Here is a 27,835-nt window from a genome sequence, read left to right as displayed (position 1 = left end):
TCCAGTCGACCTTCAGTTGGTTTATACTATTGCTGAAAGCCCAACATTATATTTATATTGACTATTAAGTGTTTTTTTTTCACATTTGAAAATTTGTGCACCTTGGACCGTGTTTAAACATTTTATTTAGCTGTTTGTTCTGTATAAAGAGGAATTGATTCCCATAAAAGGAGCATCTTTTACATGTGCAAATGTTCAATCAAATCATGACCAGAAAAATTATACTTTATTTAAATGACTAACAAATATTACATGCACTTAATTTATAACATAAAAAAAGATTTGAAATATGAACTCTAAAACATATGTCCCTTTCCCACACACCAAGAACACAAATGGTCTGTATTTAGGTCCAATCTTGGTCTAGAAGCATTCCTGTTCTTCAATCAACCTCACTGAAACAGTGCTCCGGGGACTCTGCCACAACCTGGCAACCCAGGTAGGGAGTCTGCCCACAGCTTTTTAAACTGCAACTTGGCTGCCATTCTGTCGGAGTGGGAACCAGAAAAAAAATCCCAAATTCCAAGCTGGAGTGCTTCAGCACGAAGGATAAAAATGGATCCGAGCGGAAATATGAGGTGGCACCGCCTATGGGAAACATGAAAGCAGCTACAGGTTTTATTTTTTTCTTCCTTTCAGCCTTTCTTTCGCACTCTCTTTCTTTTCTTCATTCTTTCTTCTCCTTTTTTTCTGTAAAACCACATGCTCAAACCACACGTCTCCTGCATGTGAAAGCTTGGGGTCGTTTGAAGCCGTCTGCCGTATGGCTGTCATTTAAAAGTGGTGAAGGTGGCGGTACCGGCGGCAGAAGGACGGGGTGTATGAACCCCTCAGAGGCCGAGGTGGATTTCGGCTGGCTCTGAAGATCTAACCTCGGCACTGTTCTGTTCTGGCATGGTTTGACAGTCAAACGCTAACAGATCCTTGAACTTCTCACCCAGCTTCTCCCAGGAAAACAGTGTTGGGTCCACCTGTAAGAAAAATTGTGGACGAGGTGGAAGAGATAAGGACCAGGAACTGGTTATCTAATCCAAAGAGGAAATCAAGTGGAGACAGACGTGATCATCACAAAGCACTTCACACAAAACAATTAAACGGCCTTGTAAAGAATAAAACACAATATTGAATCAGAGTCTATCTAAATGAATAACAAGTCCACTAAACAGTGTATTTGTACACACACACACACACACACACACACCGTGCTATTGATTTTTTTTCTTACCTTCTATATTGTAAATAAATACTAACGACCTCCATGTAAATTTATATAGAAACAACTAAAAAAAATAAGTGTTAAACAAACCAGAATATGTTTTATATTTACATTTAAATATCCTTTTCTTCGATAACTGCTTTGCACCCTCTTGGCTTTTGCTCAGTCACCCTCATGAGGTCGTTGACTGGAATGGTTTTCAGTTAACTGCTGTTCCTTTGCCTTCTTAATGTGTTTGAGACCATCAGTTGTGTTGTGAAGAGGTAGTGTTGGTATAAAGTTCTACGCAGTGAATTGCCATATCTGACTAGTGTTCTAATCCATATTATGGCAAGAACCACTCCATTAAGTAAAGAGAAACAACACTCCTTCATTGCTTTGAGACAAAATGGTCAGTCAATCTGTTAAATTTCAACACCGTATCCTAAAGTGCAGTTGAAAAGACAGTATGATCAAACGCTATGATGAAACGGAGGAACACCCCAGGAAATGAAGACCAAGAGTTACATCTGCTGTAGACCATAAGTTATCAGCATCTGAAGCCGCACATTAACGCCTAAGATTAGAGGTTCAAGTCGTAGAGACATCTCAACACCAACTGTTCAGAGGAGATTGCGTGAATCAGGCCTTCATAGTTAAATTGCTGAAAAGAAGCCACTTTGGTGGAAGAAATAAAAGAAGAGAGTTGCTTGGGCCCAGAAACACACGGAATGGACGTTAGACCAGTGGAAATCCATCCAAATTTGAGATTGTGAAGCATGGTGGAGGAGGTGTGATCTTATGGGGGTGATTTGCTGGTGACACTGTTGGTGATTTATTTTAAAACCAAGGCACACTTAACCAGCATGGCTACCACAGCATTCTGCAGCGACATGCCATCCCTTCTGGTTTGCACTTAGTGGGACCATCTGTTGTTTTTCAGCAGGACAATGATCCTAAACACATTTGACCAAGAAAGAGAGTGATGGAGTGCAGCATCAGATGATCACCTGAGCTAAACCCATGTTAGGGATGCAAAGCAGCCAACAAGTCCTCAGAACACCTTCAAGACTCCTCATGATGCTGAGAATGGCGAAAGTGTGCAAAGCTGTCATTAAAGCAAAAGGTGTCTACTTTGTAGAATCACAAATATAAAGTATATCATGATTTGTTTAACACATTTGTTTAGCATAATTCCGTATGTGTTCTTCATAGTTTGGGTGTGAGGAAAGAACATTAAATGACAAGGTGTGTCCAAGCTGGTCCACTATATATAGGGCATTCAGAAAGTATTCAAAACCCTTTCAATTTTCAAACATTCTAGGATTCTTTGATGAAATGTCTCAATACATAGCAAAACCATCTGACTACAAGTATGTGCGTGTACCTTCACCGAGTGCCGTCTGACTATGCCTGGCCTGGTGCAGAATGCCTGAAGGCGCTTACAGAGCTGCTCTGGTGTGGAGTACAGGTATTCCGCTAAGGGAGAGAAACAGGGTGTAGATGTACTGGAAATGTGCAGACAAGAAAGTCCATTTTTTTTCAATCTATGAACACGTTCACAAATTTTGACAGGTCTGTAGGCAACTATGCACGTTAGAAATGACGAGTTGCATAATACATACGAGTGTGGACTAGTTACCAGGAAATATTTCAGGATACACTAAAGCCTTTGGGCAGAGAGGATAGCAGCCACAGTGAACAGCTTCAAGCCTGAAATACAACAAGAAAGACAGATGTTCTTGATCAATTTCATTCATTTTCCACCACCGCACGCTACTGCCTCACTTCTCCAATCTCTTGTAATTACCAACATGAGTGTCAGAGAATGAATTGAGAACTGATTAGGGCAGTGGACTCGTAACTGAAGGGTTGCAGGTCCAAACCCCAAAATGCAGAGGACACTATTTGTTGTGTGCATCGTGTTCTGTGCTACATTGCTTAACAATGACAATCACTGCATTTATAATCATTTGTCCATACTAAATAATTCCATACTAAGGTTCCATACTAAATGACAGGTTTAAATCGTCTTATGCATTTTCATAACAGTGTCATCAGGTCATATACAATTAGTACCAACAAATCATTATCTTTCACAGTTGACTTTACAGGCCTTAATATCTGAATATATTTTACTCAACATCTGCAGTCACAGTAGTACAGTAAAATGTATAGCAATGTAACTCAATGAGAAATCCTCGTAATTTTAATATCACAATTTTAAAAAAAGTATGAAGTGCTGTTTTAATTGTAGCCCACTATGCCGAGCCCCACCATATAAACACCCATAAGCAGCATTTTCATGTAGTGGGCAGCACCATCACTTTGCACTTGTTAAACTTAAAGTCTTCAGGAGAATGACCGTCTGCTGAAGTATTTTGTAGAACAGATATTAAGCTTTAATGGCGCCATCCGTCTTCTAGCTCCGTCCCGCCCTCCCCTGTGCTTTTGTTGTGAATTTTTAATCTGCCTTTTGAATATTTGTGGGACATTAAGAAAAGATCTGATGCACACAGTGGTATACTTCTTATTGGACTATGGGCCAGAGCAACAAACAAACTAATAAAGGGGTGGTAGTAGCCTAGTGGGTAACACACTCGCCTATGAACCAGAAGACCCAGGTTCAAATCCCGCTTACTACCATTGTGTCCCTGAGCAAGACACTTAACCCTAAGTTGCTCCAGGGGGACTGTCCCCTGTAACTACTGGTTGTAAGTCGCTCTGGATAAGGGCGTCTGATAAATGCCTTAAATGTAAATGTAAATGTAATAAATGCTATCAAATCATGCAAAAACATTACTACAATCATACTGCAATTCGTACCAGTATGCTACATTGCACACTCTTGTACAGATTTTGTACTTCATTATCTCTATTATGCCATTTTGCAGTGAGGGGTGGTGGACAGGACCACAATCTTTTTGTATTATTGTACTAAATATGATTGTGCAATGACAATAAAGTCTTAAATGACACAAATAATCTATAAATACTTGATAACTCTGATAACTAAATGACTTGAAAGGAAACCAATTTTGAAACGTAAAAATAATCATCAAAAGTAATTAATAATGAAAATATGAACTGATCCCATGGCACGGTTAAACCCTGAGATATTTAGTGAGTGTATGTGCACTGTTCACCAAGGTGAGTGAAAGCCATCGAGATACTGAACATAATTCATTTAGACGCCTGTAAATTTGTAGATAACATTTTTTTTTATCTAAAAGTCTTAATTACACACAATCGATTGCTGATTTGTAATTGAAACCCAAGGCTATGCTCTTACTGTAGGCCGCCAGCAGCAACGTGGGTGAGACAGAAGTCAGCACCCCACCATCAGGTGGTGATGGGGAAAAGCGCTGAAGGTCAGTGCCACATCCGCTGAGGCTCCACGTGCTTATCAAGCATTTCATCTCAGATGTAATTAGCCCATCATTCTGCTTGGCTGACTTACACTTCCACTGCGGGGCATGAAACAGGCTTCTGCTGACAATTAATCAGATTAGGCTAATTTTCACAATAACCAGAGCTGAGCACATTAGTGACACCTCAGTCAGTGAGCGGACTTTTTCTTCATTTCTGCGGGGTGAAAAGGAGCTATGAACTATTCAGATGGCAAAAAGAAGTTTCATATTCATAATCGCTTCATTTTCTTGTTGCTTTAAAAGCGGTGGCATCTATGCCGTCTCTACTGCAGTGGTTATAAAACACATGCATTTCTTCTGAAGTTAATTCAAGACCTTTAATCCAATCAGCAGGCCTGTGACAGACTCCGCCTGCTCCGCCCTGCAGGTATGCCGAGCCTTGCCCGTGGCACCATCCAACGGACCTCCAGTTAAAGTGCAGGTGACTGACGTGTGCGGCGGAGGCATCTTTCACGGCGCCCTGCCCTACCAGCGCGGTAACACACACCGTCCGGCCGTCTTATCCAGCAGCTACGGGCACACTGATCTCACTACATACAGAAGGCAGAGCCCACGCTGCAAGAGAGGGGATCTCGGGATGAAGCATATTGTTGAATTAGCCTCTAGTGCTGTACTCCGGCCAAAAAAACAACTTTGGAATCTGCTTCCAGTTGGTCTCGGCATCTCCCGTAGCTTCCTTGTGGCGAACAAAATTTGAAAGGGGATGGGAGTTCGTTTTATTTTTTTTTTCCTTTTCCACTCCCATGTAGCCCAGCTATGTGTGGCACTCGCTCCTTAGTTTCCCCGGCGCGTTGTGCCCGCATCGGTTCGTATACGTTCCACATGTTCATAATGGACCCAAGGGGACGTTCACGTCGTTTGGAACGATCTGAAATCCTTCCTCTGTCTGACCATTTCCAAGAAGTGTGTAATGCTTTTCAACTGAACATTCCAGTATGGCTAGAAAGTCAGTGATGCATTATGGGGGAGGGCTGGATGAGAGGTTGACGGAATTAGAAATAAGCGTATACGAATGAACAATCTGAATAGTCTTGATTTGTCAAACTTCATATTACAATGAGCTCTCTTCTAAACCTCAGTGTCTGTGTGTCTAGTGCATTCAGAACAACGGTACATTCTGGTCTGACTGTGATGGTCCCTCTTCTCTCTGTCGTCATCTTGTTTTGTGCTTTACCTTCACCTTGAAGTCATCTCTGGAGAGAGAACGAGCGGGGTGGCATTTTGCCTGACCACCGACGCCCACACCTCCAGTGGAGCACTGCACTGCACTGGAAGCAGAATCAGAAGAGCGGGAACTCACATGGCAACTCCGAAAAACTCGTGTTTAGCCGTGGACACGACGACGTCTGCCTGGCACAGGGCGTTCAGGTAGTCCTCTTTACTGGGCAGAAAGCCCCAGTGCAGGATGTGGTCTGCCAGCCTCACCTTGGCTTCGGCAAATATATCTGAAAAGTGATGGAGAGAAGGATGTTGATCTCTGGTGTAAAAATGGCCGACGCAGAAAGTGACCATAAATGCAGCATTTCAGAATTTGTGTGCAAAGAGTGAGGTCATAACATAATATTTATAAAAAAAATAAAAGTTTTGTTGATGAGATGAGGCAATAAAACAAGGAAGTTTTAAATACAGGCTCCATCAAGGGCAAGCCAACAGCAAATGATGGCGTTTCCTGCAGCGGAGCCAAATGAAGGGCATCTCAACTTTGCACTTGAAGAAATGAGTGGTGCAAAATCAATAAGGTGATTCCACTACAAATATCAAGATGGATTAAAACCATTTTAATGTGATTGCTTTCCGAGCAATCATAACTGTAATATCCAAATATAAAAAGCAATTTATGAGTTTTTTTTTCCCACCCTTTCATTAGTTTATGCATCTTTAAAAGTTTATGCAGTGTCCTTATAATGAGATTGGGCTACCTTCACTCCTCTAGCTATGGGCAGATTAATTAACTTAACACAGTGCAGTAAATATTCAACAGTGTCCTGAAGCCCTTTATCACATCATAATCATGCGCTAATTGGACGTGTATTTTCCTGATTAAGTAATGTCTTGATCGCTTAACAAGCTGGACCCCCTTCAAACCTCCCACTCTCATCCCTGGTTATTAACGTCTGCTGAACAGAGTTCTTTTTTTATTATTATTTATAAATCACAAAATCACACTGATTTATATAATTGATAAAAAAAATATATAAAATAAGTAATAAAATGTCTCATGTACCAGGCACATCAGTGAAGGTCTCCCCCAGGACGGAGAAGTGAAAGGAGAAGCCTCGCTCCTTCAGTTTCAGCATGGTGTTGAAGAAGAGCTCAGGGTCTTTGTCATGTTCCCTGCAGAGAGGCAGCTTGCCATTAAAAAAAAAAAATCATAAAAATGCACATTTGTAATGCACCCCAGCAGCCAATTCAGTCAAATTCAAATAATCCCACAGTGCAAAAACACACACACTATGTTTTATATGTTGCATACTAAACTGCATAGAAAAGTCTTGAGCCTAGGGGTGGGTGCAGAAAATCACGTTTCAGGCGCTCACGCCACAGAGAGCAACGGGGTTGAGAGCGCAGCACTGCATTCTGCAACTGGCTTAACAGCGGACAGAAGCAAATTCAGAGATACTGTAAAAGTGAAAGCCCATGCAATTTCAGAGACATTATTTGGAGGTGGATGATGTTTTAGTTAAAATAATTATAATGGGGTCATTTTATGCAATTAAGGGGCAAATTTTGATTATTATATGCTATATATCGTGATACAGTTGGTCTGGGAAAATTATGACAGTTGATAAACAGGACATAAGGATCAAAATGAAACTTGTATAAATTAATTTCAAATAGTGTCCTAATGCGGCAAAAAAAGAGACAATGCAAACTTCGGCACACACTGTTCACTCTGTTTCCCTCTCCAACTCTCTCATTTTCTCTTATTTGGGTCTTTCAATTAAAAAAAGTAATCTACCTGGGTTAATACATTAGAAACTGTTCATTCCTGTAACTTTTATTGTGCCATGCCTCTGTTTGTCCAGGTAACATCAGAGAAATTAACATACATTGCATATAATTAATGGAGTCATATTAATAAGGTCAATGCAATCTCTGATGGCGGTCAAAGGTCAACTAATTGGATATAGTTGTTGTGCCAGCAGGCAAGCTTTTTAAAATATCATGGGTGGTACTATCTTAGTGGGTAACACACACCTATGAACCACAACTGATAATAAGTCGCTCTGGAGAAGAATATCTGCTAAATGTCCCATCCCATCCTCAAAATTGTCATTTCAGTTTCCACTGTACATGCACACACCATAATAGTGTGCAATTTCTATGGCAATGTGTTCTGTGAAACCTGATCATGTTTATTAATCTACAAATCGAGAAGTTAGCCTGTGGCTTTATTTTATTACATACCAACACTACAACAGAGCTGGCTGGGGAGAAGAATCTGGTCTTTTTTCAAAATAAAACACCCTGCATTACTTTGGCAGCTTCTTGATTTTTTTTTTTTTTAAATGACAACATATTTGATGTGACACACCCTAAAACGACGGTACTACGGATTTTACTCATGCATGATTTCCTTACTCCCCCAGATGTAGGCATGTCACAGACACGGTGCCAGCAAGGTGCCCCGTGTTTAAGTGTTGCAGCCATCTGTTGCCATTTGAAAATAATGTAAAAGTGACATGCATAGGATGTCATCTGAATCAGCCTTAGAGCTCCTGTCCATGTCCACCTTTATGTAGGATTTGTCTCTGGTTTGCTTCTGTGCCACTGGTCAGACCCACAAAGGACAAACAAAACACAGCAGCATTAATTGCATCCATTTGCATGTAAATGTTTTATACTTTAGAAGTGTAATGCAAAAACATTTTAAACATTTTCGCTACTTTGTTCAATGAAGGATGTTGGGTGAAGGTCGAAAGCATTACACAAAGCCCATAGGTATTTATGCACAGAAGCCTGCCCACCTCAGTGGAATCTCCTTAGGTGAGGGGAAAGTTTATTCATTCTCATTTCCTTCTCTTTTCTCAGCCACTCTCCCCTGTGGCATGATGCTGATTCCTTCATTAATTTCCTCGCTCCCCTTTGATGCCTCCACTGGTTGGCGGCATGGGGGGGGGGCTACCTATGGGTGGGTTGGTGGAGTGATGGGAGCACGATGAAGCTTATTAGCTGAGCCCACTGTCTGCATGCCAAACAGCTTTACTGCATCGTGGCATTTGCTTTTATCTCCGCTGACAAAAACAAAGAAGGTTAATTAATTTGTCGTGTAGGCAAATATACAGGCTGAACCTCCTGCCTCGCAGTTTATACAGTTGCACACATACTGAGAAGCATATGGGCATGTGCAGGTGGATATTTAATATCAAATATTTTTTTTTTTGTTAATAACCATCCCCGTTCCAGCAAGACGGAACTCATGAGCACTCAGATGAAATGGATACATAACCCACCTCACAGGACTGAGTTTATCAACTTGTGAACTCAGAGTGTCGTCACACTTTTTGTGGAATGAAATTAAAATCCAGTGGGAAGATGCAAAAGCCTCATTAGCAGGCCCACTTAAAGAATATGATCCTCTCATTTAGACGACTGTGATTAAATATTCCCCTTTAAGATAAACCCGAGAGGTCAATCTCAAAAATTCTAATTTATTTACAAGTGCTACATAAAATAAAACCAATCACAACCTCCCCCACAAATCTGATAATTATTAGCCAATGAGGGCTTCATCATAACCAGCACTGACCAGAAGCCAATCAAAATTATTCTTTTTCAGGACTGGTGAAGAGCAGTGTCAGGCAAGGCTGCAGAGTGAATTATTGGGATTATACCACTAAACATAATCTGAATTATTATTTTTTTTTGTTAGACCATTTATCCATTTGGTAATGGGATCAGTAATGACCCTAAAGACACTGAGATTTCACTTGTTCTCCATGGCTAAAGGACAAGATCACTGTAAAAGCATGTATATCTCACTCTCATGAGCATGATAGCTAAGGAGCAGTTCATGGGATTTGGGATTTTAAAGAATATGGTCAAGGTCAAAGGTCAAGATCACCCACACATACACATATTAGAGCAGTCATTGGGCTGGAGTAAAATTTAGCAAAATCTTTGTTCGGCCAACCAAAGCAGCACTGCATGCCTTTAAATATGATCATCTAGTCATGCCTGATTTCCATACTGAAAAAAAGATGCACAAGTGATCCTCTGAAATATGCATTATAACATGCTTTTGACAAAAAAAATTACTCAATAATTGTCAAGTGTGATTAATTAGATACATTTTAATCCACTGACTGCCCTTTTGTGAAAATGTTATATGTAGCACCAGGTTCCGGAGAAACATCTCCCCAGCTGACACCTGCCCGCAGCTGCCCTCTGGACGGCATCATCCCGACCTGATCAGTGCTGGGCACCGCTCGCAATAAAACAGCCCAGTAATCTCGGGAATCAGCCCACTATCCAGGCCACACACAGATTAACAATCTGCAACCAATGAGAGCAGGGGAGGGCGAAAAAGGGAGAAGAATGAAATGGGACACGCTGTCACAGCAGCTACACCAATCGAGGAGATAATCTCCGACGTTCTCTTACCACATATAAATCCTAATTTAACTTGGAGTTAAGCCAACATTTACCGAGGCTGCATGTTGGGAGTGATAATCCCCATGTGTTTTGCTCAGTTTTGAGGAGATTACAAAAGGGGCGCTTTTGCCAGTGATATAGGAGTAGGTGAGAGGGGTAAAATCTGATCTATGGTTATTTATTTGGCCGAGGCCTCTCTGCTACCCGGAGGAAAGAGTCGGGAGATGGAGACGAGGCAGAAATGTGAGGCTCCTTTTCCATGGCAGATGAGGAGAAGATGCGATGGTTATGGTTTTGCGAAGGCGCCAAGACTGCTCTAAAATAAAAAACGGTGGGTGGAAGGTATTCCATCTTGGACGAAAACCGCAGCTGAGCCTGGAGAGATGGCTGCAAACGATTCCTCATACCTCCCTCCCCTCAAAACAAAAGTGCGCGTTGCTAATTGTACATTCAGCAACACAGAGAGATGTTTCTTCTTCCCATCTGAAGGCTGGCAAAGAGCGTAATTGCTCTCAAACAAGCACTTTATGATTACAGACCTGCCGATGGATTGGCCACTTCATAGACGTCCTTCTCCGCTCACGTTTCTGACAACAGCGGATAGACGGGCATCGGGCCGCACGCAATAAACCGGCTCCAGAGGAATCAAATCAAGGTCGGAAGCTTTAGAAGTTTCAGCGTGCCTTTATTTATGCATCAGCATAATAATAAAAAAAAACATGCATGTTGTGCATCTTCCACGCATCACGTTTACTTTGAAACGAAGCCTCGACTGTCCGGCACAATTAGCCGCTTGCAGGATAGGGGTTGGCATTGGAGGTCTTTTCAGGTTGGACAGACTTTTGTTTTTCGGGACGTGACAAGGCGAGCAAGGTAATGCAGGACCATGTCTGAAGAGCAGTGGAGCCACTTGGTACGTGCAGATGAACCTACGCCACGGGCAAAAAATCTGCTTCTAATGGCCCTCCTCAACAAGCCTTCTACAAGAATTCAAACATCCAACAGAAACAGCTGGATGGTATAAATCCCTTCATGGAGGCTTTTAGAAAATAGATAAAAAATACTGATGAGACAGAACAAGCTGAACGAGAGTATTATAGACCATTGGTGCCCAGTCCTGGGTGAGGAAACGCCAAGGTGCCACTGAGCAAAGCACCGTCCCTCCACATACTGCTGCCCACTGCTCACTTAAAAGCAGAGGACACATTTCATTGTGTGCTGTGCTGCAGTGCTTCGCAATGACAATCCCTTCACTTTCACTTAAAAGTTCTCTTCAGTGCATTTGCAATGTTTCTTCCCTTTTTTTGTATTAAAGTAAAACATTTGTGAATATAGAGGATTAAAGTAATCCTCCTCCTATTGTTACCTTACTGTTGACTTATCTGAGTTCTGCTGTTCTGTTGTATTTTATTCTGCATCTATTGTCCAGGAGGATGAAATTTTGTCTCACTGTGTACTATGTATTTGGATAAATGGACAACTGAGTGCACAAAAAGAGCTAAATGTCCTAAATGCAAATTTCAGAGTGAAACGTGGCAGTCTCAATATACACATCCAGATAATTCAAATATTACTTAGCAGCCTTCATGCATGAATTACCTCCGTTTGTGTGTTTGTGTGTGTTTACACCTACCAGCGGTGCGGCCAGACTATACGTAGGGGACGTGCGGATGGTGGAAACTGTGCGGGTTCACACTGATGCGGCCCACCGCTCTCCTGCCTCCGGTTTACTGTAAGACTCTGGGTTCTCACGCATCCCTCTGGAGAATCAGAGGAGACTTCCGATGCACTGGAACATCACAGGAAAGCCATTATTTGACTCATTTCTGGTCATAAATTATTGACAGCAGAGATCCCCCCCCCCACACTCTCAATAGGATTCATTCCACTCTAATTGTTCTTTCAAGAAAAGTGACATGGCTCTCACGCCTAGTGCCATTCTACAGCAAACGAAGAGCAGAGTTGGAAACTTGGAAAAGATTGCAAGTAAGCATGTTCACCTCAACAAAGATCCATCTGTGCGCCGCTGGTCAACGAGGTCGTTCACTTTCTGCCGTTGTGTGATGTCATCACCCTGCGACTGTCCAGGTCTGTTTTGAAGCTTATGTTCCGGAAGGAACCTGGAAACATCACACGTGTAGAGAGTTCATACTACTAGAGCATCCAGAACTTCACCATAGAGGACAACATGATCGAACATGCAGATCAACATGCCAGTCAATCAAGGTTTGACAGGCTTGGTCAAACTTAAAGCTCAGGCTTCCGTTCTTCTCTTTAGGTAAACTAGCTGATACCCCTTTGGGAAGTAGATGCCACACAGAATGCCTGTTTCACCATTTCTACCACGTTTCTATTTGATCTAAAATGGGAGCAATTCAGGCTTTAAAAAAATCATTCAACTGTTTTCAAGACAAGTGACTGAACTCGTTTAACAATGGCCAGCTCGAGCAACTGTCCGGTCACACAAATAAACCTTCTGAATTCAACGTTCAAGGATTGTGTGGATCAAAAAAAAAAGTACAAAGAAAAGTCCGTATTCCAGTTTCTTTACTTTCTCTACTGTCTCTGTGCCCCTGCTTCAGCAGTGGGACTCCTAATTGCTGGTTGTGTGATGGACTCTGTCCAATTAGCTCTGGTCAAACACGAGATTCCTTCTCCCTTACCAACTCCCTATTATTTTTCTCACTGGAGCAGAACAGAGGGCAATGCCATAAACCAGCCTACGGTGGAGGAAAAAAAAAAACTCTGCAACCACATGCCCTGAGCAACAGTACATAAAAAAGGGGATTTCTGGATTAAAACATTATATAGATATATGAAGAAATCCAAACGCTCGTCATTGGAGAAGCCCTGCCCATTTCTTAGAGCTGATGACGACGTCGGGAATTATCTTACTTAATTCCACTAGCGGAGGACTCACACTGCACCACATGCTGTTGCCAAAAGCCCTGTGGCAGGAGTGGTGGCTGGGCACAACGGTGTGGTGCTAACGGAGTTAGAGCCCCCGTGAAAGACGTTTCTGCCACATATATAAGCTTTCTTCATTTCTGCAAAAGCCATCTAAAACGTCACGGTGGAAAAGCAGAGTATCGAAGTAACTATGGAATTTAAAGAGACAAATAAACCCATTATTTCAGGAACGGTTATGAAAAACCGTTTCTGTAAGAAATATAAGATCGGAGGTTGATGAGCCACCTCGTGTGTTCATCTAAACCGCATAAAGGACTGATAAAGCTGGCGGGGCGGGGCAGGGTCCGGATGGATATGCTTGATAACAGACGCACCGAGCCATGATGAAAAGGTGCTTGTAGGAAGGTATGAGCGATGGGCCCTGGGGGGAAATCTCATTTGGAGGGCCATTTTAAAAATGAGAGGAGGAGGTTTTGACTAGGCAATAAAAACGCTGCCGTGTCCACCGGCCCAGAGAGGTACTTAAACAGAATGCCACCAATTACCTTATTTATAAATCAGCGGCAATTTTGGCAATGACTTTACATCGGATTTGATTAAATATAAAAAGATGGGTGGAAAGTGGAGGGGGGTGGAAATCAAAGTCAAAAATCATTTGATTTAATTTCCTTTATTGGCAATAATCACAAGTGTTTCTCTTCTCCACGGCTAATGAAAAATGTCATCGATCTCAAGGCTCGCGGCTGAGGAAATGGCCTCTTAGGCGCAGAGATTCTGCATCACTGCTGCTGTAGGGCACCAGACCCCTGGCCGCCGACCCAGACAGCTACACGCACAACTGAACAAAGACACAAGGGCAAAGTTGAATATAGTTTAATGATTTACAATACTGTAATAATAAATGATTCAAATGGGTAAATGTTTTTTATTTCACGACTTTAGCAACTTTCAATGTAAACAGTTGCAGTCTGTACTAAGTAATGCATTAAGGGATATGGGAGGGGTCCCTGTGTTCTATATGTATTACTGTATACCGCTTTTTTTAATAATTATTGGTCTATATATTTGTAGTAGTAGTAGTAGTAGTATAGTAATAGTAATGCAAACTTCTGAATTAACTGGAAACAGTGATAATTAACTTGAAACACCATGAGAGAGACTGTATTATTGTTGCATATCAGTGATGATTACATTGAAACAAAACTCAGTTAGCTAATAAAAAAACAAAAGCTTTTAGTTGAAATGAAAATTGATGGAAAAAAGCAAATGAAGCTACAGAACAGATATAAGGGCTAAAAAAAGTGGAAAATAAAGTCATAAACAGCCATAACAGCCACATCTGTTGGGTGCTGCATGTTCATAACACCTCCTTATTATTATCATTATTATTATTCCTTATAATGCAAGAGAATTGCAGGACAATAAAACTTCAAAGTAGACCAGCATAACTGGTGATGATTTCTTAAAGAAAGCATTCATACATACAAACTGAACACACACAACACTTGTCAAAAAAGTCAATTAAAACCAAAGCCTATGTGCACTGATGTCATGAAACTCCGTTCCTACTATAATTACACATTTGTCAGCATTCGTCACATTCGTCAGGGGGGCAGTGGTTGCCGGTTCGAATCCCGATCCGCCAAGGTGCCACTGAGGTGCCACTGAGCAAAGCACCGCCCCCACACACTGCTCCCCCGGCGCCTGTCATGGCTGCCCACTGCTCACTCAGGGTTAAATGCAGAGGACAAATTTCACTGTGTGCACCGTGTATCACTTGTGACAATCACTTCACTTCACTTACTTACTTAGCATCACCCACCATACATCCCATAACGACAGCAACCCATCCATAAAAAAGCTAAATAAATCTTTTCTACAGAATATGATAATTATTTATCAAAAAATATTATTATAAAACCTAGCATATATCATGCATGTATATATTAGTTTCCATCTTTATGTGTACATTAGTAATAGTTCTTTTGCCTAAACATATGGTATAATTTACTTGTGAAAAATTAAAAATAAATCTGCAATCAATATATTTTCCTTAAAGCTGAAAGCTGATGATTTTCCACTGGTACAAAACTAAAGAATTCACACCGTAAAACAGATAATTGGCAGGAACTGTTCTGTTTTATTACACTGCAACCAATTGTGCATTATTTTTTCATTCAATTTTTTGCCAGAATGACATCACGCTCAAACCACGGCAGATTTCTGTTCACTAAGTCTGGGACAGGAATCACTGACACAGAGTTTGATCCTTAATTCGATCCTATTCATCATGACCAGCTTGTCCAACTTCAAAGCACCATATGGATTCAATTGTGGCCACCCCTTGGCACAGCGAAGATGGAGATCAGAGGCGTGCCATACCTTTGGTTTACTATTGAATTATTTTCACTGGGTACAGAGGAGCCCTCATGTGACGCCAGGAGGGGGATCCCTTTTCAACCCACCCCAGGACCACAGGGAGGTAAAGGAGTGCCATCAAAAAAAAAAAAAAAAAGATCAGAGGCAGGGTGTTCAAAAAGGTGCCTGCCAGATGTTGCAGAAGACTCGTTTTTTTTTTCTTTTTTAAAGCAATTTGATTAAATCTCTTGGTTTGATTAGAGGAGATGACCTCCCATTTCCCATCTTCTTCATCCACATGGTGACTCCAGAGTAATCAGAGAGATGTCTGGGGGAGAAGCTGTCAGGGTCACATAAGGATAGGAGAGTTTGGGGGGCTAAACACTGATGACACTGATCTGACCTCTGCAAGGGCAGGGAACTTCCCATGATGCTCCACGTCATCAACAGGCAACCCCACTATAACAAACCTCAGATAATGAATCTAAAACGTTGCCAGTTTTATGTAACAATGTGTGTATAGTTGCACATCGCATTGACCCTCAATTTGACACAAGATGCGAGACAATGTCCACTGCCCACTCCCACTGGAACTTATTCTAAAGCTTCTCTTCAGCAGGATATCCTGCCATCTGCTTTGGCTACAGGCTCATCCCGCCATCCCGTCATCCCGTCATCTGAAACCCAGAGAGACCAGCACTGCTTGGAGAACCATATCAACGGCTTTGAAAGGCTTTTAAAAGCGGCAAAACTCCATCCCTGAGTCTTCTCCATCCACTTTAAAGCAGCTTCAGTTGTCTGCTGCCATTTAACAAGGCTAATGAAAACCTGGCCTCCATAACCACCACAGACTCCAAATCCTCACAAACACCCACTTATTCCGATCCATTTGTTAAAAGAAAGAAGGACCGCCATCAATCTCGTCGTTGTTCAGGAGAAACATCAGGCTTTCAGTGGCTACCTGACTGGGTACTCTGCCACTCTCAAACCGGCCGCTTTGCATAAGAGAGGAGAAGCGCGGCACGCCCAACAGCGGGAGCCATTTCACCCTCGGTGCTCCGCTGGAATTGGACACCTGCAGGGTCGCGATCCGATTATCTCCTCATGTTCTGACTGAGCGAATGGAGAGAGAACATGTCGAGGGAGATTGATCAGGTGGTCACCGCAGGTTCCTGCTGGATGAAGTCAGTGACTATTAAATTACTAAAAAACCGACTGGTGGATGGTGGCTGACACCAATAACCAAACGCATATTGATGCTGAGGAAAAAAAACACACAGAAAACATCATCCTCCTATCCAGACTAAAAACGATTACTGGAAGGGGCAGAAAGAATTCCGTTCAGGATTTCTACTTTATTTGGCCCTTGGCTGAATTGATTGCTTTATTTGATTTTTTTTTAAAAGAAGAAGGGTGGATGAAGCAAGTTCTGAAAAGGACCGCCGGCATGTGGAGGGATAGTCAGCCACGCGTAAAATGGCTTCCTTACACTCTGTGAGTTTGCTCTGGATCAGGCAAATTACCGTCTGAAAATGAGCTGACAAACACTGTGGGCTAGAGGCCTGCATCATCAGCGTCAGCTCTGCACTGCTGACACACACACACACACACACGCACACGCACGCATGCATGCACAGACTCATGAGCATAAACACTCATACACATTCATGAATTCTTCTTTTTTATGTACCCAAAACTTGATCTCAGGAACCAAAAGACCACTTCTCTCATTTTGTCATCATTTTCCTTTTTAATCCACCAATAAAAAATTATAATAAATTTTACACCCCTAGCGCAAACATACACTTTTATAAAAAAAAGTCCTCTGGTTAAAATAGGGTTAATATGATTAAAAAACGGAAATCATTTAAAAGATGTAAGAAGACATTCGCCAACATTTCGGAAACAGAGCTCTGATGTCACTCTAATGTGAAGCAGGTCGGCTCGGAAGAGAATCATACTGTTACAACAGAAGAACCTGCAGAAAACTCCAGCAACAGTGCGTCCGTGCATGATGGTGCGATCAGTATGAAGGACACAGAGTGGAGTCTGTAGGAGAGAGTGTGAGTGTCTGAGAAAGTGAGCGTGTGGCTGAGTGTATTTGTAGAGAGACGCCCGTGTGTGTGTGTGTGTGTGTGTGTGTGTGTGTGTGTGTGTGTGTATGAGAGTGTCAGAAAGCTGTCTGCTGTAATCACATTCTTAAACAACGCTGCAGACTTGTCATTAAGAACACTCCTGAACGCCACCAGCCTTCTCAGTCAGATTAAGAGCAAACACACAGCTTTCTGTAATCAGAGGACTTGTGATCCCTAGAAGGCAAATTGCTGTCACTTGGGATAAGAAGACTGACCTTGTGACATTGGAAAATCGGATGGGGAAGTAGAGCACTTGGCATTTGGGCCGAATGAGCTTGTCCAAGTCTCTGGGCCGGTGGTCCGGCATGGTCTTGAAGAAAGATGGAATGGAAGACAGGAAGGATTCCATGTTGAAGCAGGAGTTGAATGCCACGGTGTCTGCAACCAAGCTGAAGAGGCAGAAGGGAAGGAAGCATGTGTTATACTAAAGCCACACTGGTGATGGCAGAGATATGTTCACCTGCTGCAGACACGAGTTGTGGTGAAAAACACCTTGTACAGTGAGGATCTGCATGATTCTCTATAAAAGTGATTGTCATTGTGATACACAACACAACACAGCACAGCACACAGTGAAATTTGTCCTTTAACAATCACCCTGAGTGAGCAGTGGGCAGCATTGACAGGCGCCCGGGGAGCAGTGTGTGGGGACGGTGCTTTGCTCAGTGGCACCTCGGTGGGTCGGGATTCGAACCGGCAACCTTCTGATTACGGGGCCTCTTCCTTAAACGCTAAGCCACCACTGCCCCAGCTTAGTAACATAGCCCGTGTGAAACCATAATCCCTCACTGACTGTGGTCATGATTGTTTTCATTGAATAAATGAATGCTTATTGTGATCAGCATACTGACCAGTTGTATAAAATGGTCAAATGCCCAAATGGTCAGTTTGATGCATAACAAAAATATAAAATGTATCTTTACCATGACAGGACCTGGTTGTAGCCATACTGGAAATCCCGTTCCTGGCTTTTTCTGACAGGATAAACCAACTGGTTTTCGTGGAAGTACAGGATTTTCTTCAGTCGTCCAAGGTCGGGGCGCAAGGCCACCAGCTCGGCCAGATTGAGAACTGAGCTGGTCAGAAGAACCCTGCAAGGCAGGAATGAGAATGGTCAAATAATTAAACATATGAACAATTAAAACAAAGAAAAAAAATCAATGATTACATTTATGGAATTTATCAGACACATCATTATTTACAGGGACAGTCCCCTTGGAGACACTCAGGGTTAAGGGTCTTGCTCAGTGTCACCCACTAGGCTACTTACATCTTTAAACACATGGAGGGAAATGTGGTTTGAACACCTTGCACTACCAAAGCGAACTGCACCCGGTCAGCTCTTCTGATGATCAGCAGTCCCTTTGATGCAGAGAACCTACAGGTTGTCCACACGACCGTGACAGCACCCCTCCCTCTGGGCCTGAACCCAATTGAGATGGTTTGGGGTGAGCTGGACCGCAGAGTGAAGATAAAGGGGCCAACAAGTGCTAAACACCTCTGGGAACTCCTTCAAGACCTTTGGAAAAGCATTTCAGGTGACGACCTCTTGAAGCTCATCGAGAGAATGCCAAGAGTGTGCAAAGCAGTAATCAGAGCAAAGGGCGACTATTTTGAAGAAACTAGAATATAAAACATGTTTTCAGTTATTTCACCTTTTTTGTTAAGTACATAACTCCACATGTGTTCATTCATAGTTTTGATGCCTTCACATTGAATGAGAAGGTGTGTCCAAACGTTTGTGCCTGTACTGTACATAACCTTGCAAACTGCTTGACTTGAAGGAGCCCTCATTTTCCTACAAAGAGTGGATTTAATTTAGAAGGTTTCTTAACAGGAGAAGGCATTGCAGCTTTTACACATCTGCTTATGTAATGACACAAAATGACATTGGTCACTTTCAACCCTAATCTGATGTGCTTTCATCTTTGTTTAACATGATACATTTGCAGACAAAATCCACAAAAAAACACAAAATCCACAATGGATGAATGTGGTTGAAAGGTTCCTCTATCTCTACAACACAATGCATCTGCAGTGTATTTCTAAAACAGGCATAAAAATCAATCAGTTTTAATAATCAGTTCAAATGTATACAACACACAGATCTGTACTGCCTGTTTTTAAAATCGGATATTATTTTATCCTGCTACTGCATAATACTGTACATTTTTCTGGTGTTTGTCATGTTTTCTCTTTTTAAGTTCAAATAATACTGACATTCTTTACCTGCTTTAGCCGTTTTGCACTCAAAACAGTACTGTTATACTGTCTTCTCACTCTGCACTCTGTGTAGTCATGTCAGCACTTACAGTTGCGGTCAGAATCTCATACACACTCAGCATGAATGTCATGGTAATTTTTGGCTTTCAGTTATTCCTTTGAACTGTGGAATTTCTAGGTTGGAATGAATACATTCGAAAAATAAGAATTTGGTGCAGAAATCTGAACCTGTTTTCAATTTTCAAACATCTGCATATGCATATAGATCCACACATTCCAGCTCAGATACTTCACATTACTGATCATGGCGGACTGCAGTATGTAGCATTGTAAAAGGGTTCGCTTGACAGCTCAACAGATTGACCAACAATCTGAACAATAGGAAATAACTCAGTGAAGACTTTCATTTGTAAAATAGCAAAGAAGGTGTCTTGTACCCATTTTGTACCCTCTCTTTTCTTTAAACATTGTAAAAAAAACTGTAACTCATTTGCACACCTTCACCCTACCAGTTACACATATTTTATGTTAAAGACGTAAAAGTGTAATACTTGATTATGTTTGCAATATTTGCATATTGGTTCATTGTTTACTTGCAACATTTGCAATACTGTGGTCTGTAGCAGTTGCAGAAAGCATTTCACTGCACATCATACCGTGTATGACTGTGTATGTGACAAAAAAAATTTGAATTTGATTTATAAACATCTGCAGATTTCATTAGATCAATTAAAAATTATTGGGAGGTCTCCCCATTTACCAAGGACTGGGGGACTCAAACTATCATCATCAGCAAAGAGGAAATTAGTAGGCACAACCCAGGGACCATCAAGGCCCAAGCCTGCCATGGATTGGAAACTGCTGGAACAACACGTTCATTGTCAAGAAAGTTTTACCTTGCAACGAACAGATATCCACAGTACATATCTCCACGTGTGCTTTGGCCTGTACTGTATAGTGTAACCTTTACTTTCCAGAAATTTCTTCAGTGCTGCTCTAAGTCTCTTGGCAGCCTCCCTGGATAGTTGACAATTTGTATTTTCATTTCATCCCCACAGTAAAGCGTGGTGGTTGCAGCATCATGCTGTGGGGATGTTTTGTTCCAGAGCGCTCTTGAACTCAGACTTGGGCAACGGTTTATCTTTCAGCAGGGCAACTACCCTAAGCACACAGCCAAGATATCAGGTTAACTCTACAAATGCCCTTGAGTGGCCCAGCCAAAGCCCAGACTTGAATTCGATAGAGGAATGGGTCAAACTGGCCAAGGATCAGTGTGCCAAGCTTGTGGCATCATATTCAAAAATACTTAATATACATGTGATTTGTCTGTTTTTTAACTTTGCCATAACCTCAAGTAAACTTTTTTCACGTTGTCATTATAAGGTGATCTGAGGGGAAAAATAATTTAATCCATTTTAAAATAAGGCTGTAACACTGGACAAAATGTGGAAAAACTAAGGAAAATCTGTGAATACTTTCTCTGTATACAAAACTCCTACAATAGTTTTTTTATTGAAAGAAGCTATATTATTTAGTTTAGTTATTGTTGAATTTTTGGATATTCACAATGGTCCACAAAGCAGCAGAAGAAGTGCTGCTAAGAAGTCTGTTTCTCATAAGCTTGTCAGTATCAGACACCAGGGTTTATGAGTGAATTTCTGATAATAAAACTTTCCTTGCTCAGCAGTTGGTGACTGGCAGTTCCAAAGAAACCCTTAGATGACAAAATCCACGTTCAGATCCATCTTCCGTAACGTGGCTGTACTTTGCACCTATTTTCCAGTAGGTTTCTGCTTTATCGATGCTAAACCAGACGTGTGTGTTCCAGAAGCGTTTGGCTGGATGGAGCGTCGTGTGGGTGGGCAAGTGTTGCACTTTGCTAAGTCAGGTTCCACACTGCTTATGAAACACTCATCCAGAAATTGACTCATCTAACTGCACTTTGGAACATCACATTGCCTGTGGCCCACTGCTGGTTCTCTGTTTTTACCCTGAATTGCAAGGGTGTCAAGGGCGGTTTTTTTTTTTTCTTTTATGCCAGTGGTAACATGGAATTACTGAATAATTTCAAAACACACAGGCAAATATTCACTTTCACAAACACCAGCTCAATTTAATGAAAGTGTTCCATTTTTTAAATAGAAATAATCAAATGTAAAGGATGGAGAGTTTATTACAGGCTCCCCACCCACCATTGCTATGTTAAAATTGATGGGTGAAAAATCACAGGCACATAACTACCTGTATGGAGGCCAATGGAGGCCATAAATTCTTTAATCAGATCTTAATGCATAAATAAAGACACACCCAAAGAACATCGCGGTCACGTTTGTTTTTAGCAGAAAGAAGGGATCTCAGAGTTCAGACAAGACCTCCAACACAAGACCGATGCATGGCCGGCAGCATCTTCGGAGTTAAAAGCAGACAGGCCAGCAGAGTCATGTGGCCGTGACTGGCCGTATCTGATGGCCGTGCATCTCTGTCATCTATATCTGAGATCTGCCGCCCTAACAGATGAAGCCAGAGGGCTGCTGGTGAGAATCTTGTAAAAACACTGAAACAATCTGCGCTTTCTTCCAGATCCACAACGCCCTCGTGGAAAGAAGTCACTACTTGTATTCAAACAAACAGGCAGATAGAAAAAAAAGAGATGAGTCAAGTTACCCCCCCCCCCCCCTTCTCTTTGCTGGATTCCCCCACCTTCGGCTGTTTGTGTGCCTACATCATGGCAGAAAAAGGTAGTGGTATAGTTTCCCAGTACAGTGCTTAAAATCAAAGGGAATCCCAAGGTGTTGCCATGACCTAACCACATTTTCAATTCACCCAATCCAAAAAAAAAAAAAAAAAAAGAAACAGGACTTTCCCTTGATACTGTACAGAAAAATTAGTCCTTGTCACCAACCAGTGAAATGATTGAGTAGGGCTGCTCGCGGACTCCTCTGCTCTGAGAGCCAGGTGCTCGTGGGAAGGTGGCGTTCGGCAGGTTGACTGACCTGTATGAGGGACTGGCTGGGATGGCCTGCATGAAGTACAGAGCGGCCGTCCGTGCTCTCCAGTGCCATTTTTTGGCGGGTAGCGTGTACGTGACGCAGTCTTCGATGTTGGCCTGGAGCAGGTCGATCAGCTGCTGGTGTGAGCCTCCATGGAAAGCCTCGAGCAGTAGCACACTCATGGAGGGGATGAACTGAGCAGAGCTTGCGTCTTGTACTGCTCTTCGATGAAGGAAAAAGCACGCATAAAGCCACGTAAATAAAGGAGACCAGAAGTAGCACTGCAGAACTGGACTCTCCATTGAACTTGGCTCAAAATGGAACTACTGCTTGTAACTGTGTGTACACACAATGGCTGCCTCACATATCATGCTTACCTATGGCCTAGGAAACATAGGAAAGTACTTTGCATTGTGATTGTATTTATCAGATGCTAATATTCAGTCAGATCATGAGCAGTGGTGGCCTAGCGGTTAAGGAAGAGGTCCCGTAATGAGGTTGCCTGTTCGAATCCCAAGCCGCCAAAACACCGACCCCACACAGTGCTCATGTAATGGCTGCACACTACACACCAAGGGTGATGGGTTAAAAGCAGAGCACACATTTTGTTGTGTGCACTGTGTGCTGTGCTGCTGTGTTTCACAATGACAATCACTTTCACTAATATCCAGACGAATATTCAACAACAGGAGACATTCAGGTGCCTCTTGTGCTTTTTACTAAGGAGTTGCTTTCATCTGGTCACTTTACCATACAGGCCTGATTGGTGGATTGTTGCAGAGATGGTTGTCCGTCTAGAAGGTTCCCCTCTGTCTACAGAGGACCTCTGACAGAGTGACCATCAGGTTCTTGTTCACCTCCCTGACTAAGACCCCTGATCGCTCAGTTTAGATGGCCGGCCAGCTCTAGTCCTGGTGGTTTTGAACCTCTTCCACATATGGATGATGGTGGCCACTGTGCTCAATTGGGACCTTCAAAGCAGCAAACATTTTTCTTTACCCTTCCCCAGATTTGTGCCTGGAGACAATCCTGTCTCAGATGTCTACAGACAATTCCTTTGACTTAATGCTTGGTTTGTGCTCTGACATGAACTGTCAACCATGGGACCTTATATAGACAGATGTGGGTCTTTCCAAATCAGGTCCTATACCCTGTTATCCACAGGTGGACTCCAACTAAGCTGCAGAAACATCTCAAGGATGATCAGGGGAAACAAGAGGCAACTGAGCTCAATTTTGAGCTGCATGGCAAAGGCTGTGAATACTTATGTACATGTACTTTCCCTTTTTTATTTTTAACAAATTTGCCAAAGCCTCAACTAAACTTTTCACATTGACATTATGGGGAGTTGTGATTAGAATTTTCAGGGAAAACATTTATTTAATAAATTTTGGAATAAGCCTGTAACATAACAAAATATGGGAAAAGTGATGCACTCAGAATACATTCCGGATGGAGTGCACATCATTTTAAAATGAAGCCAAGGTGAACAAAAATCGGATCAGAATGCCTGTGGTGTGTCCATGATGCTCCTGCATCTGGTGTGAAAACCATGCACAACCAGATAAAAATCTTTAAAAAGACCCTTTTATCTCTATGTCACAACCTCCTTCCCAATTTCTCTGCGTTTTAGTTTTAAATGTGCAGCTTAAAAAGCTTTAGTTTTATGAATCAATTGTCAAATATTAACAGTAGCTTTTTTTTGTACTTGACTAGATTGTAGAAGTCTGCCAGATGGAAAATGTCAAATGAAAAAGTCACTATTTTAGCAGGTTTGGTACAATTCTAAGTATTTTGGGAGAGAAAATTTGTCTCAGTGTCAACTCAATAGAGACGGTCTCACTGTCCAGGAAGAAATGAGCTGTGACGGTGTACAAAAAAAAAAATGTACTGCTCTGACATATTATCCATTCAAGACATTTCACCATGCACTATCAACAGCAGCTTTCACTCATTTGTAAAACTTTGCAGATTAGAAAAGCTCTTGTTTGCAGTCAAACATGACGGAAAAGTACATTTATCAAAGAGTGACCTTTTTCCGAAATGTCAAATATTATTAATTAAAAAAATGAGATGAATAAGAATGCTGAGTTTTGAGTTTGATTTAAAAAAAAAAAAAAGGGATTTTCCAGTGTACTTTAATAAAGATGTGAGTGGGCTTTAGTATGCGCACTATTCATACCTTTATACCTCCAAACAGCGGTCTCAAACAGGTAGCGTCTGAAGCGTTCGACCTCAAAACGGGGACAGGAAAGTGAGGGGTTAATGTCAGAACGCTCTCCTCCGCAGAGTGATGCGGCAGGGAAAGCCCGCCGAGGCCGGGCCGAGCCGAGCAGGCAGCGTCATCAGGCAAGTCATTTCTCAACCACAAGCTGAAGACTGAGCTCTGCACCTGTTTCGAACCCTCAGACAGCTCACCAGAACTGTTCCCTCGTTGTGTCCGCAGTGTGTGTGTGTGTGTGTGGATGCAGCTATTCTCAATTTCTGAGACTATATTCTAATTTATTCCAGTGCAGGGACGGAAGATCTGAATTTTAGACGTATGAATGAGGTTATGAAGAGTTAAAACCAAGAGCTACAGAGAGAAATACAATCCTATCACTGGAACTCCAGACAGGAGAGGAATTTTGATGGTAACCCACTTGTTATGCCTTCAAGGTTCCCTCAGAAGTGGGTGGATAAGTTAATGTTGACCGGTGGCCATGAGGGCTCAGAAGCAGGGATCATCAGAGCATGCATGCTCATGTTTGACACCTCATTTTCAGCCCCTCTGGCGATCTGCTGTGGGATGCAGCGAGTAGACGTCTCAGACATCATCCTCAACCGTGCTTTACAGCGACGCCTAAACCAAGACCATGACAGATCGGAGTAAATAGAACCCTAAAGAGAGACAGAAACTGATCAAACAAGCTTCATTCATTAGCTATATTCACAAAAGATTATTTTAGCACAAACCACAGTGAAACTTTGAAGGACTGAAAGTCATTTATGGAGCATGACATGTGCTTGTCTACCATTGAACTCTCCATGAAGCCCATCAATATAAAGCCAATGAAATGTCCCTTCTCTATTATGAACATTGCTTCAGCAAAACACAAACTGATATTAAACATTTTAGTATTAGTAATAATATAAATCACATTAGGACAGTGTGTGTGTGTGTGTATATATATAAAATCCATGCGTAACAGTTACTTCCATTCCATGAAATGTTGAGTAATGTCTCAGGAGACATCTGCGAGTAGGGTAGGTGTGAGCATTTTACGTTTGAAAGTGGCATGACACAGACTACGCTGTGTAATACTCCTCATAGGTCCATCGATCCAGAACTCCCCAAAAAAGCGGAGAAGTCGGGCTGACGTTGCAGTCATTTTTTTTATATATTAAGTGCAGAATTTATTTATTATGACTGTGAAATAGTAGGACAAACGTATTACATTGTAATACATGTAAAATGTATTACAATACATGAGATTCTGTTTGATAGGGAAGGCAAAACATTTTTTTTGAAAACCAGTGATCGTTAAATACATTTCTGGCAAACAAATCCATTACATGAGGGCTCCAGACTAACTTTTCTATTGGCTGCCTTGGTGCTACGTAATAACTGCCCGCTGGTTTACTAATCAGCCATTTTTTAACTATAGAATTTGTGGGCTCAGTCCATATTTAAAAGCCTGCAAGCTTTTGTTGTCGTGTGGTACTGAGCTAACTCCAGGTTTACCGTCTCCCACGGCAGCATGGGAATGAAGCGGACCCCCCAAAAAAAAAAAAAAAGTAAAAAAGCTGTATGCGCTTTCACGCACAGATGACTGGCTGATTCAACGTGCGCCACGTTTCACTGGGACGGTCGGGTCCACTTGTCCCCTGAGGGAAGGGTCAGATTGTCATCAGTCAATACATGTTATTGCCAGTGATGACCTTTAGCTTGATGAAACGGTTCTATCCTTCCACAGAGAACAAGCGGCCCTGAATGACGGTGGGGTGTGATTTCCGTCGTATGCAACCAATGGCGGCAACAAATGACAGTGAAGTGAAAGTGAAGTGATTGTGAGACACTGCAGCGCAGCACGCGGTGACACGGTGAAATGAGTCCTCTGTATTTAACCATCGCTCCCGGGGAGCAGTGTGTGGGCACCTCCGTGGCACGTTCGAACCGGCAACCTTCTGATTACGGGTTTTTAGGCCACCGCTACGTGTTATGAAATACTATATAACTAACGCCTGGGGGTTGGAATTAGGTGTTGTATAACATTTATGAAAAGTTTATCAAACTCAAGTTTTAAATGCAGCCAAAACTACAATGTTATTTTAGGTTCTAACAATATAACATAAGCGATTTAACGGACACATTTACTTGCTCTTAAACTGCAGAATTCTGTTTTCAGGTATTGTGAATTTCAACACAATTTTACTATATATTTTTTTTGGTTTGTTTCTTTCCACAAGCCAAGTGTGTGCTTTCTACAGATGTGTCAGCTGCACATTGCAACCATCAGAATGACCTTTAATTCCATAATCTCGCTATTTTACTCCGACTGGAAGTAGATGAGTGGTGCGTGGGACATCATTCTCTCATACTACTGAAGTTTCATCTGCAGAGAGCTGTACTGTGAATACCCGGTCTGTCCACTCTCACACACGAGCATGCGTTACAGTAAGCTGTATTCGTAGAGGGTATTCGTGATGAACCAGCTCACTTTTTAAACGTTCATGGATAATATGTTACAGTACAGCGAATACCGACTCTGATCGAACGAATGAGCTGCGGATCCGACATTAAAGCACGTTTCCACCCTGGTGGATAAAGTTCAGGTCCGACAGAAAGCTCGACGATTACCATAAACACGCGTGAAAAGCGTAAAAAGAAAAAAGAGCGATACACAAGCACCGTTTCCCCAACGTGCACTCACCTCTTCCGGGAACGTCACAGTGACGTAGTCAACGGAGCGTCCAACTGTGCGTGGTGACGTCATCGGCAGCGCCGGGGTGGCAGCT

General features: G+C 42.1%; 1 protein-coding gene across 5 annotated transcripts; it reads right to left on the bottom strand.

Annotated features, from left to right (window-relative positions):
* Window positions 1-207: 207 nt before the first annotated feature.
* gtdc1 (glycosyltransferase-like domain containing 1) lies at window positions 208-27,770 on the bottom strand. 5 transcript variants are annotated; one of them, XM_028991805.1, is made up of 13 exons: window positions 27,751-27,770; window positions 25,480-25,717; window positions 25,020-25,071; window positions 22,841-23,059; window positions 18,548-18,715; window positions 17,840-18,013; window positions 12,222-12,341; window positions 11,855-12,010; window positions 6,851-6,960; window positions 5,927-6,071; window positions 2,838-2,908; window positions 2,583-2,674; window positions 208-971 (listed from the first exon to the last, which is right to left on the bottom strand). In XM_028991805.1, exons 4-13 carry the CDS (start codon window positions 23,017-23,019, stop codon window positions 831-833), a joined length of 1,356 nt encoding a protein of 451 aa, XP_028847638.1. In that variant the 5' UTR covers window positions 23,020-23,059; window positions 25,020-25,071; window positions 25,480-25,717; window positions 27,751-27,770; the 3' UTR covers window positions 208-830. The 5 variants fall into 5 exon arrangements, with proteins under 5 accessions (XP_028847638.1, XP_028847642.1, XP_028847641.1 ...); XM_028991809.1 differs by lacking the exons at window positions 25,020-25,071; window positions 25,480-25,717 and having other exon boundaries at window positions 22,841-23,054; window positions 27,751-27,764; XM_028991808.1 differs by lacking the exons at window positions 25,020-25,071; window positions 25,480-25,717 and having other exon boundaries at window positions 27,751-27,762.
* Between the last annotated feature and the right edge of the window lie 65 nt (window positions 27,771-27,835).

Source organism: Denticeps clupeoides, chromosome 9, assembly GCF_900700375.1.
Source record: "Denticeps clupeoides chromosome 9, fDenClu1.1, whole genome shotgun sequence".
Classification (NCBI taxonomy): domain Eukaryota; kingdom Metazoa; phylum Chordata; class Actinopteri; order Clupeiformes; family Denticipitidae; genus Denticeps; species Denticeps clupeoides.
The sequence above is the reverse complement of the archived record's forward strand: the minus strand, read 5'-3'. Positions and strand labels throughout refer to the sequence as shown.